The sequence below is a fragment of the Leguminivora glycinivorella genome, chromosome 6, assembly GCF_023078275.1.
Source record: "Leguminivora glycinivorella isolate SPB_JAAS2020 chromosome 6, LegGlyc_1.1, whole genome shotgun sequence".
In the NCBI taxonomy this organism is placed as follows: Eukaryota; Metazoa; Arthropoda; class Insecta; order Lepidoptera; family Tortricidae; genus Leguminivora; species Leguminivora glycinivorella.
The window spans coordinates 9,881,446-9,894,397 of NC_062976.1; the positions used below are offsets into that span (position 1 = coordinate 9,881,446).

General features: G+C 37.4%; 2 protein-coding genes across 2 annotated transcripts in view; one reads left to right on the forward strand and one right to left on the reverse strand.

Annotated features, from left to right (window-relative positions):
• LOC125227381 (dedicator of cytokinesis protein 9) overlaps positions 1–12,952 on the reverse strand; it is a 67,618-nt gene that overhangs the window by 7,113 nt on the left and 47,553 nt on the right. The window lies entirely within an intron of this gene.
• Positions 374–7,938, forward strand: LOC125227385 (venom acid phosphatase Acph-1-like). Its single transcript, XM_048131691.1, has 7 exons — positions 374–558; positions 3,094–3,201; positions 3,869–4,108; positions 4,301–4,483; positions 4,564–4,684; positions 6,333–6,544; positions 7,597–7,938. The coding sequence occupies exons 1-7, from the start codon at positions 427–429 to the stop codon at positions 7,753–7,755; spliced, it is 1,155 nt and encodes a 384-aa protein (XP_047987648.1). The 5' UTR covers positions 374–426; the 3' UTR covers positions 7,756–7,938.

A 12,952-nucleotide genomic window follows, 5' to 3' on the forward strand; every position in this document is an offset into this window, starting at 1 on the left:
TTTTAAATGAGATTTTAAATACCTTACATTACGAAATCATTAAGTTCACTTCAATAAGTGTTTAAAATAAAAGAAACATAGAAATAAAGTGTCATACTGTAAATTCAACCATGGCCGGCGAAAGTAGAACAACTTCAAGATAATGATATCAGGTTAATGTATCATGGTTTATTATTTGCCTTAAGAACGCTTAAAAATGTAACAAAGTCAATAAATTTTATTATGATGTCATATTTCCTCTTCCTACATTGGCGACAGTGCCGTTCCGCTATTATTTCGCACGGCAGCAGGAGCGGTGCGATCCTAATCGCTCTTGAATAAACTATTCTATCAGTATATAAATGGAGCAGAGGCTCGGCGCGTTGCAGTCGAAAAGAGCTCGCGACCGCGCGCTGCTGGCCTCAGTGGGCGGGAAATAAAAAAAAAATGGGTATAGCGACTGTCGTTGTATTGTCTTTGGTCGCGTTGACGTGTGGCCAGGAGATACATCAGGAGGTGGACCAGCCGGTGGACCTGGCGGATGAGGTGGCGGACACCGATGTGGTGCTCGCTTTTGTGGTACGTCGGTGCTGATCGCTATTGTGACAGTCACGCTCGTTTTGCGTGCTCCAGGCAACTTGGGCCGTGGTACGGATTACCGCCAACAGCTGTATACATAAGTATATGCAAATAGTTACCGATCATTTCCTGCATATTTTTATTTATCGAAAAATAAAGGAATTTTAACTTTAAGTAATTATCGTAAAATTTATCTTTTAGTGAAAACGTATTATAACTTTAAGCAGTTACCTACTAGAGTCACAGTATATTAGTATTGCCTAATGATTCAATATTTTAAAACTGATGAATTGTGGCGACCTTCGCTAGTTTTAATAAAATAACAATACAGTTTAGTTACTACAAGGTCACACTGAAGGGACATGTAAACGAATATTCCGATGCTATGGATTAAACACAAGAAAAGCTTATGTTTTAAATATATACGTTTGTTTAAAGTGTAAAATTATAATATTTTTCGATAGGATATTTATATATCCGCCAAACGATAAGATTGTATACCTACGCTTTAAAGAAGGTATTGTGTTAAGAATATTAGTGCACTCATCCATTATTAAGAAGAACGGGTTAACACGTGCGTAAAATTTATCAAGCCTTGCGATAAACTAATCATGCACTGGGGTAAATTCGACTGGGGATCATTTTCACCTGATCGACATACATATTTTTCAATTACATTACACTAGGAAGTCGTGAATAGGTATTTCAAAGTTTGTCATTACATGAAATCCTCGAAAAATACATTGGGTACTTAGTAAATAAGATAATTAAGGTAAGGTCAATACGGGTAAGGTGTCACAAGGAGAAGTGTGTCTGGCCTTCGCATTTATTATTTTTACTCATAGTCATGTTCATGCTTTTGCAACTTGCTACTCACGGTTAGTGGTAAATATATGAACTCTCAATAAACGCTTATCATTGGTTTAAATAGGCCAAATGTGAAGGTAAGACACACTTTCACTTATGACACACTTAACCGTATTGTCCTTACCTATAGTGTATTTGTTTCGGAGCTTATAAATACCTACAGGTAAAAGCTGATAGACTAGTAAATGAACTGTGTATTCCCCGTTGTCACCGACGCACAAATGTAGGGAATATCTACATACAAATCACCCTCTTTTGTGCCCTGATTAAAAATGCGGCCGAAAATTGGGCCGAGATCTCGGTCTCGGTTCTCGGCCAAAATGGGCCGAGATTCTCGGCAAAATCGAGACTGCGGTTTTTAGCTTTCAGTTTGTTACATCGCCCGTTTGCATGGTATCCCGATTTTAGTGATTTTGGTAGGGTCTTTATCGATATTTTAAGCCAAAAACAAACAAATACCTAGGTATCATTCATAAAAGAGTGTAAAATATTTACGACAACTTGATGTGTGTGGAAGACAACGACGACGCGAAAAATCAAAGCAGCAGGTTAGAATAATATAATACCTACCTTACATGATAGAAATGGCGAATTACGGTATATCGGACGAAATTTTGAGCTTTGTGGATGCTGTTTTGAGTTTTTTTTAGTAAGTATGGGTTTTCCATAGTCATTGTTTTGCACACTGGCGACTGTGGGATATGGGTTAAATTGTGGCGTAGGCGAGAGGCTAGCAACCTGTCACTGCAATGTCACAGTTTCATTTTCTTTCAACCCCTTACTTGCCAAGAGTGGCACTGGAGCTTTAGTAGTTTCATGTGCTCTACCTACCCCTTTATGGGATACAGGCGTGATTGTATGTATGTATGTATGTATGTATGTATGTTTTTAATATACATACATACAATTTTGGAAATAATCACTATCAAAAAATAAAGTTCGTGTCGCTTAACTTTGAATCATGTGCCTAAAAATACGTCAAAATCAAAGTAAAGCTTAGTAAAGTTAATACCCGTAGAAAACACGATTCGACAACCTGTTTTATGATTTCTTGCAAAAAGTCACAAAAAATCAGGGTATTAAACGCGCGTGTAAAACCTCTGAAATTGCATGCCTCTATAGCCTATGGCGACTGCTTACCACCGGGCGAGCCGTATAGTTGTTTTTGTCACTGACGTAGTCTATTTTGCTACGGTAGGTAGGTAAGGAGTGCGGGTAGGTTTGGATAGTTACGGAACCAAACACTAAGCAGGACCCAACATACTCTTGGTTTCCTGGTTAATAGGCGAATTTCGATTATGAAAACCTTTTTTTTGTAAAAATGGCATATTTTTTACTGTTTTACAAATTCTCGGTCTCGGTCGAGAATCAAATTGAATCTCGGTCTCGTTCTCGGCAGAGACAAAAATATCGTTCTCGGTCGGACCTTAGCCCTGATGTCTGGTGTCACTTTCGTGATGAGGATGAGAATACACAAAATTAAATAGGAAGGAAATAAATAGGAATTAAATAAGTCGGTTCTGTGGCAATACTCACAATCAAGTCTATTCTTTCTTATTGATGAAATCAGGGGTCAACAAATGGCGGACCGCGGTCCGCATCCAGATCGCCGACCTACTCTAATGCGGACCGCGGTGACCCCTGGATTAAAGTATAATTTTGTAACAGATATTCCGGCACGGCGACCGCACCCCTGACGAGGAGGAGCTGGATCTCTCAGCGGAAGCCGTCAACAGAAATGTCTTCTTCCCTTACGGTATGAAGGCGCTAACCAATGTAAGTAAGTGTCCTAGTGGTTTCACTTCATTTCTCAAATAATATTATACTCGTGAATATAATTATTTCCATAGAAGGGTCCTTCTTATGTCTTCAATTAATTCAAAGGTTTAACCGTCTCGCCGTAAATCCAGATAAGATATGAATTGTGTCTTAGAATTAGGGCCGAATCCCTTTACTTTCCTATCAATTCTAAATGGTAATGAATCTACGGTTGTACTCACGTTGTTATATCGCTATTGCTGCGACATGTCTATCAGCGTGCACGCGCAGCGGGCGGAGCGGCGAGCGGCGCGGCCAGTTCACGGAGTTTAGCCGCCACGTGAACTCCTAATATGCCTGAAGAGGGGCCTCCGAATTGGCTCGAAACATGTCGCAGCAATAGCGATATAATAACGTGAGTACAACCCTAGATTCATTAATTATTTGAATATGTCTCACGAAAGTTTAACGTGTATATTCTAAATGGTATTTTTATTTTGGCCGCCTGCCGCTATCTCTGTATGCTATGTTTGAAAATTTTAAATTTAGGAGTAGTCGTTCCCACAAAGGTGTCATCCTAACAAACCTACCTTTCTTATTAAATATTTGTATATACCGAATTTTGAAAAGTGACAGCATCTAAATCAATTTAGACAAGTTTATGATTGAAATTTTTCCAAAACAGCGGGGTAAGCAACGAGCTTATCAGGTCGGGCAGTACATCAGGAGACGCTACGACGGCCTGATATCACGGCTGTACCTGCCGGACGAGGTCGTGATCCGGACAACGGACTATGCGCGGACGAAGATGACGGCGCTGGCTGCGCTGGCCGCGATATACCCGCCGCCGCCCGCGCAGAAATGGAACCCTGCGTTGGACTGGCAACCTGTGCCTTACGATACGTTGCCGTACGATGAGGATGACGTGAGTATTCTAAAAGTCGATTGTACCAAACCGTCTGTAATGGCTAGAACGTTTATTGTTTACTGCTTACGAACGAATATTCAAAGAATTTGTCTTGACACTTTTCCGCAGAGTAAGGATTTTTGGTAAATGGGTAAAATAGTTTAGGGCTGCGGTATATGTAACTTATCAACAATTAAATTATATTTACAGCTCCTATACTGGTACAACTGCCCACGATACCTCTGGCTGCGAGACAGAGTGTATGAATCGCCTGAGGTCGCTTCCACTTTGAGACAATACAACAGCTTATTCCAATACTTGAGCCAGCACTCAGGATCAAATATCACTACACCCGAACAAGTATTTTTCTTGGACAACCTTTTCCAAACACTGGTGACTATTTCATATGTCATATTTTTATTATTTTTCTTTTTATATAATGCTGGATCAAAATAAGTATTGTTATATTTCAGAATAATGTGAATCTAAGGCCCCCTAAATGGGCGCAAGACGTAATGCCTCAAATCAAAGCCATGACAAAGATTGAATATGCAATAGAAGGCTACAATGACGAATTAAAGCGATTGTCGACAGGTAAATATTTCCGTGTAGATTATAGGTACTTAACTACGCCAGAAAATAAATACAATACGAGGGTCATGCCAAAAGAAATTAGATACTCAAAATTTACATACTTTATTCTTTATTACAGCTATCTATTTTTTCGAAGTATTCACCGTGAACACGTATACACGTTTTCATCCGTCTAAACCACTTAGAAAATACCGATGACCACTCTTCTTTAGACACCTCAGAAATTTCGTAATTATACGCAGCCAACGCATCTTCTTTGTTCTCAAATCGCCTTCCTTTTAATTTTTCTTTAATTTTAGGAAAAAGATAAAAATCACAGGGGGATAGGTCAGGGGAATATGGGGGGTGGGGCAGAATAGTCACGTTTTTTGAGCTGAAATAGTCAAGTGTTCTAGCGGAAGTGTGCGGGGCAGCGTTGTCGTGGTGCCAGAGCAGGTGCCGGGTTCCTGACTTCGGCCGCTTGTCACACCAAGCTGACAGTACTCTTGGGGCACAAACTGTCACATACCATTCCGAGTTAACTGTCTTTTGATCTTCTAGCACTATTGTAGCAATATGTCCCGTCTTGCAGAAAAATGAGGCAACCATTTGTTTTTGTGTGCTTCGGGTTCGGCGACATTTTGTTGGCGTCGGCTCATCTTCAAAACACCATACTGTGGACTGTCGCTTTGTTTCGGGATCGTAGTTATATAGCCATGTTTCGTCACCTGTAAGTATATCATATACGTTTTTGTTCTCGCCTGCGTCGAATTTATCTATCATAAATTTGCACCAATCCACGCGACGGTCTTTCTGTAAATCGGTGAGCTTGTGCGGCACCCATCTTGAACAACGCTTATGAAGAGACAGTTTACTATGAATTATAGTTTGCAATGCTGCTGATCCAATGCCCAGTTCACGCTCGAGCTCTACATATGTAATTCGTCGGTTCGCACGAATATTTTTTTCCACAGTCTTTACATTTTCTTCAGTGACTGCGGTTGGCGGCCGTCCGGTCTTCGCCTCATCTTCAAAGCTCTCCCGTCCTCTTTTAAATTCAGCAAACCAATTGAAAACAGTTGCACGTGAACACGCAGACTCTCCAAAAGTCGAGACTAAAAGTTCAAAACACTCTTGAGGTGTTAAACCTTTTTTAAAGTCATAATATATCATAACACGAAAATCACGTCGAGTAAGCTCCATTGTTGCGGAAAATTCCCGCCAAAATTATTTAGAAAAAAAATAATTAAAAAAGTATAACTGGCCAGTATCAATCAAATGACCATGGAGTACTTCTTTTGGCATGACCCTCGTAAGCAAGACGGAAATTATTACAAAAACTTCTTAATATCGGTGTGTTGTGTTTTGAACTTCCACATGCGTTTACAGTCATGGCATGTGCACATAGACACTTTATAGATTTCCGTACTAATGTGACTGTTCTCTGTCTTTTTAACCCCCGAAGAAAAAACGACGGGGTGTTATTAGGTTTTGGCATCGTAGCTCCCGAACGGAAGAACTGATTTAGATTTAATTTTTTTTTTGTTTGAAAGCTGAATTAGTCGGGAGTGTTCTTAGCAGTGTTAGATGGAAATCGGTCCACTATGTCGGAATTTTTTTCAAAATTTAAATGTTGTGGTTAGATCCAATGTTTTTTTTCATTCGATAGGAGTGCTGATGGCCGAAATCGTGAATTCGACCAATGCCGCGATAGCGGGCTACACAGACCAGCCCAAGTTGCGACTATACTCCGCTCACGAGAACAACGTAGCTGCCCTGATGGCTGCCGCTGGAGTCTTCGAACCGCACCAGCCCAAGTACGGAGCTACATTCTCCTTGGAGTTGCGACGTCATCAACTCACCGGCCAGTATGGAATTACGGTAAGAGTAAACATAATGTACCTAACGTAATCAGAATCGTAGCTGTAGCAGGCCCCGTAGCCGAATGGCATTTTTGCGACGCAAAATGCCGCAGAAATGTAGTCTGGCTCTGTCGCGCCAATACGCAAGAGCGATAGAGATAGATAGCTACGAAGGAGATATTATCGTGAGTGTTTCGTGAGCGTTTGTGCATTCGGCTATGCACGCTGGACTCTCTGAAACGTCTGGAAAGGTTGCGGAAGAGTACTTCGTCATTCCTGGGACCTGACAGAGCCTGGGCCGACGGCTGCTACCGGCTCCTGTCTGTCCATAGGCTGATCTGGCTTCCCCACTTTAGTTCTTTTAATGCCCGTAATGCATTTACCCTCTTTAATGAAAAGGACTCTTTGAAATGTAACACTAACTATGGATTTGTCGTCTTTCGTTGGAGTAGATATAGGCATTCCCGTAGATACTGGGTAGGCTGTCTTAGGGATTTCTATTATCAGTTATTCTAACAGACGAGTACTATTTACATTGACGCATCATCGCAATAATAACTTAATTCAAAGTCATATTTGATTAAATAAATTCGGACATCTTAGGACAAAATTAAATTGCTCACAAAAGTAATGATTTCAATATTTTATCGACTTTCGTTCGAGCAATATAGTTTGAAATGTTTATTGTCAGATTGTGAGTTAGGTACGATGTACAATAATCTTAAAACTATGTCAGGATGTCATCACAATCACCGCGATGCGGCGTACAATATTAATAATACTAAAGCTAATCTTACAGCTAAAAAAAATTATTAACGAAAAATTAATACGAAAAAATACGAATGAAATAATTAATACAAAAAAAAAGAAAAAAGAATGAATTATTTGTACCTATGTAATATCAACCATTTTAAATACTATTGTTAGTCATTAGGTATTAGGTCCTGATACTATAAAGTCCTGATTTTTTTTCAAATCAAACGTATGTATTTTTTTATTGCTGACTGTAGGTACTAAGATCGCTTCAATGACATTGTACTATAATTATAATGTCACATTATTACTCGACAGGCCGTGTACACGCCCGTCCCCGGCGAGCCGGAGGAGTACCTCAAGGTAAAAGGGTGCGGCGGCACTACGTTCTGCAACTACAACCACTTCCTCGAGCTGACGCAGAACGTGCTGTGGTCCCGGGAGGAGTTCCGATACCAGTGCCCGAAGAGACATTAGTCATAATCACTGAACTATGGGAGTAAAACTTTAACAAAACTTGCTAAGTGGACATTATAGAGTTCTTACAGCCCTGAAAATATTAATAGTATTGTAAATCTTGGATTCAGGCGTAGAATCAAATTTAATTTAAATTTAACCTCCTGGGGTTCCATGTCATAATATTAGGACAAAATGCCTACGATGAAAGGCCATGCCAGGATAAGCTAAGTGAATCTGCCCCCAGCGAGTTTTGGCTTGAATTTTTTTTTATTGATTCGTCTTTGTATTAGTATCGAGTATGCCAAATTTCAGCTCCCAAAACTTTATAGTTTAGTAATTAAAAAAAAAAACGAAATTTGAACTTTCTTCGATATTTTTTTTTTCTGGGCAGCCGATTTCGACGTGCGTCACGTATATTATGCATGTAAGTAGGACAATTATATGATATTAATTTTGTGTTATGTTTCCATACAAAAACTCAAAAAAAAAATAAAAAAAAAAAAAAACATTTTTTTTAAGTATTATCATGCAAGCGACACCTCCAGATTTTTCATCAAAGTAAGCCTCTTTAATAAGCTACCAAATGAATATAAATACTTAATTTTATCTGTGGTAGAACAAGGTGTTTTTTTTAATTGAATACATCACAATACATTTTACTCCCATACACGCTCGTTAAAATTGCTGACAAACTCCAGAGAAACGTGTACGTTGGTCATAAACACTGGCCACTATTAAAAATAAAAAAAATATATATATATGAATGTTTTTTTGTAAAAAAATTGCGAAAAAAAATTCTTATACAATTTCTATGAAAAAAAAATTTTTTACATGGTGTTTTTCTGATGCTAATCGATTTCATTCCTATTCAGTATCAATAGTTTCTTAGGGCTCAACTTCCGGTAATGTACTAAAAGCCGAAAATTGTAGGAAACTTTCCACATTTACCCCATAGTGTGTATATGTAGATATCTACAAAAATGAAACTATTTTTTACAAACAGTTTTTTTGTTGCCAATCGATTCCATTCTTATCCAGTATCAATACTTGCTTTGCATTAAAAACCCACAAATCAATGGATACATTTTCCATACATTTTGTTATGGGGTAAATGTGGAAAAAGTTTTCTTCAATATGTGGCTCTTTAGTACATTACCGCAAGTTAAGCTCAAAGAAACTTTCGATACTGAATAGGAATGGAATCGATTGGCATCAGAAAAACACCATGTGAAAAAAAATGTTTTTCATAGAAATTGTATATGAAAAGTTTTTTGCAATTTGTGACTTTTTTTTATAAAAAAAAACATATTCATATATATATTTTTTTAATTTTTATTAGTGGCCAGTGTTTATGACCAACGCGCACGTTTCTCTGGAGTTTGTCAGCGATTCGTTTTAACCTTTTAACGAGCGTGTATGGGAGTAAATGTATTGTGATGTATTCAATTAAAAAAAACACCTTGTTCTACCACAGATAAAATTAAGTATTTATATTCATTTGGTAGCTTATTAAAGAGGCTTACTTTGATGAAAAATCTGGAGGTGTCGCTTGCATGATAATACTTAAAAAAAATGTTTTTTTTTTTTTTAGTTTTTTTTTTGAGTTTTTGTATGGAAACATAACACAAAATTAATATCATATAATTGTCCTACTTACATGCATAATATACGTGACGCACGTCGAAATCGGCTGCCCAGAAAAAAAAATATCGAAGAAAGTTCAAATTTCGTTTTTTTTTTTAATTACTAAACTATAAAGTTTTGGGAGCTGAAATTTGGCATACTCGATACTAATACAAAGACGAATCAATAAAAAAAAATTCAAGCCAAAACTCGCTGGGGGCAGATTCACTTAGCTTATCCTGGCATGGCCTTTGAATCTATGTTAAATGGAATTGAGCTGCTTTTGTTTTCATTTGTTTGATTTTCAAACAAAAGGAATTCTGCCCTGTTTTCTAGTACAATTGATTCATATTTGTTTGGCAATTTTTTTCGTATGGTGGGCCGCTAGAGGTTATGTCAGCTCTAAGGTTTTGTTAAAGTTTTACTCCGATAGTTCCGATCACTGGTCATAATGACCAGGGCCGTGGAGCGGCCGCTCTAGACGCCAAAACATAGGAGGGGCGCCAAAATGGCAAATGGCCAAAAGAATAGCCTCATTTGCGGGTTTGGTAAAAAAAAAGTGTTACCAAAGGCACCATAACTTCATTTTAGTCTACTCCGATTGAGTGCTCGAACCGGAGCTCATAATGAGGAGTGTCTCTTTAATAAATGTTTTGTATGTGGAATGATCGTCTCTAAAACATTCCTGAAATATGTTAATATGTAATACCTTTTGCTACCTGAGTAGCGCCTTTTTTAATTCAGTGAGTGTCAAAATCAGCAATTGGTTCTTAATATTTTGTTTGTAGACAATCTGACTAAACTATGCCATATTTTTGTTTTATTTATTACATACTTATTTGTTTGTCATTTGATATTTGCCAGTCGCTTTTCGGTGAAGGAAAACATCGTGAGGAAACCGGACTAATTCCAATAAGGTCTAGTTTACCCTTCGGGTTGGAAGGTCAGATGGCAGACGCTTTCGTGAAACTAGCGCCTACGCCAAATCTAGGGATTAGTTGTCAAGGCGGACCCCAGGCTCCCGTGAGTCGTGGCAAATGCCGGGATAACGCAAGAAGGATGATGATGATGATGATTCGTTTGTTAATTTTTGTTGAAGTCTAAATGCACTGAAAAACAATGACTGCGCGAAGAACTATGAATTTTATTACATTATTAATATTATACTATTTATAAGCAGATGTCGTAAATTTTTGCATTTCGGTGCAGATGGTGTAGCAATATTATAAAGGCGTTTATACAAACAGTTTCTAGGTATATCATCAACTAAGAATTATAACTATTGCTGTCAATAATCCTAATGAAGTGTTCCAGCTAGATTCGGACATATACCTATGCCTTCATTGCGACTGTAACTAAATTGCTAGAAAATGTACGATTTCTGATTATAACCAGAGGGCGGAATTGCTCATGGCAAAAATTAAACGTCAATAGAGTTGGAATGTTAAATTTTATCGACATTTTCAGCTATCGATAAATTCAGTCTCCTTTTACATTTCTGACTTTAACATTAACCTCTTTGATTAGCTATTCGACCATTTGATTTTGACTTCTTTGATTAAATTAAAAGTAAATTGTATGACATATAATTACTATTTCTGTCACTAGTCCTTTTGAAACTAATTCACGTTTGAAAAAAATGGTTAATCCAAAACGAAAAACAGTCAACAAATGGATAAAAAAGTATCCTTGTCGTACTTACGTCGAAAACAACTCAACAATATACTGATAATTTCAGTGTAATCGATAGTCGATAGAATTCAACGTTCCAACTCTATTGACGTTTGATTTTTGCCATGAGCAATTCCGCCCTCTGATTATAACTAATATAGTGAGCAATAAAAGGGCTGTGATTTAAACCTTGTTTTCTTTTCCTGTGTATTTTGATATCTACATAATCTATCTAGTACGTGTAGACATACATGTACTAAATAATTTATTAGAATATTTAATTTTAATAACGGTACTTGCGAAATATACTTTTTATGTACACAGATAAATAAATAAATATTGGGGTCACCTTACACAGATCAACTTAGCCCCAAACTAAGCAAAGCTTTTACTATGGGTGCTAAGCGACGATATACATACTTATATACATAGAAAACATCCATGACTCAGGAACAAATGTGCTCATCACACAAATAAATACCCTTTCCAGGACCGCGGCTCAGCAGGCAGGGTCACTACCGACTGAGCCAGACCGGTCGTCAATGTAGGTATTTTCAAGACAATAAAGATTGCTGTGACTGCGCAGACGTTTTATATTCAAATTTCGTAAAATGAGCACAAACTAGCAAACTGTGCCTGTGGGTTACTGAACCATCTACAGAAAACTCATATGACTTAATCCTTCAACTATGAATATTAATACTATTAATAGTAACTAGAAGTAAATTAATTAGGTATTGGCTAATTATAACGAAACGAAGACTATTTCGAACTTAAGTATTTAAAAAAATCTAAGGTCAGTGTGGAGAAGACCGTCTACCCAGAAATACCGTCTACTGAATATAACTTTTGTATTTATATATCTATCACTTCTTACACCTCCGAAGGTATACCAGTTTTTCATCCTTAATCCATTGGTCTCCAAAAGATATCTCTAGGACGAACACTAGTTAACAAAAAACTTGATTCGAGTTTCGAACTTGACCATCGAGTTCAACAAGGTTAGGCAAAAAATTAAAATAAAATAGAAGCAGTTGGAATATTTGTGCATTATGTATGTAACGTGTTAATTTAATAATCGTTCTTCCTGTCTAGTACAATTAATGCTCTTAAAACGCGTTCAATTTATTGTTTTATGTCCTGAAATATGTAACTTCGAAATAGTGCCCAATAGGAAACACCGCAATATAAGAGTAAGGCACCTTTTTTAGGCTTTACGGGAAATAAGTCGAGTTTAAACGAGTGTTGTAGGTTAATTTTAATAATAAGTTTCGGCTTTGCTTTTGTCTGGACCTGAAAAAAGAAGGTTATCAACCTCATTTACGGTACATATGACGGTCTTGCCTTATAAATAGAAAAATGCTGATATGTTGAAAATATCAACGTTATTTGTTTTAATATCTATCACATTACTCCCTGTTATTGCAGAATATAACAATGAAGATGATTTTGATACTTATTTCCATATGAAATTACGCGACAACGAGCACTAGACGGTCTTTCCGAACTCAGCGCGTGGGGACGGTCAACCCGCCGAGCCTTAAAAAAAGTGATTTTTATCACATAAGTTTACTTTAATTCACCAAAGTATATAAAAGCTGTGTAGAATATAAAATTTGCTAGCCTATAAGACCATGGGGATCACTCCAGACTACTTTAATAATCTAGTTTTATCCACTCAAACTTTATTTCAAATAAAGTATGCCGGTCTTGCCCGCACTGACCTTAAATAAACAATTGGAAACTGATGGCCTGGGTCTTACGAGGATAAATGTTGGAGCAGCCTTGTTACTCGTATTACTTTTTTTCATATGAAAAAAGAACTAGCTAAAAAAATTAAATAATAAGGAAACTAGAAGAAATAATGCTTGATCATATCACATCACATGTACGTACATATGTAGGTATGTCTAAAACACAT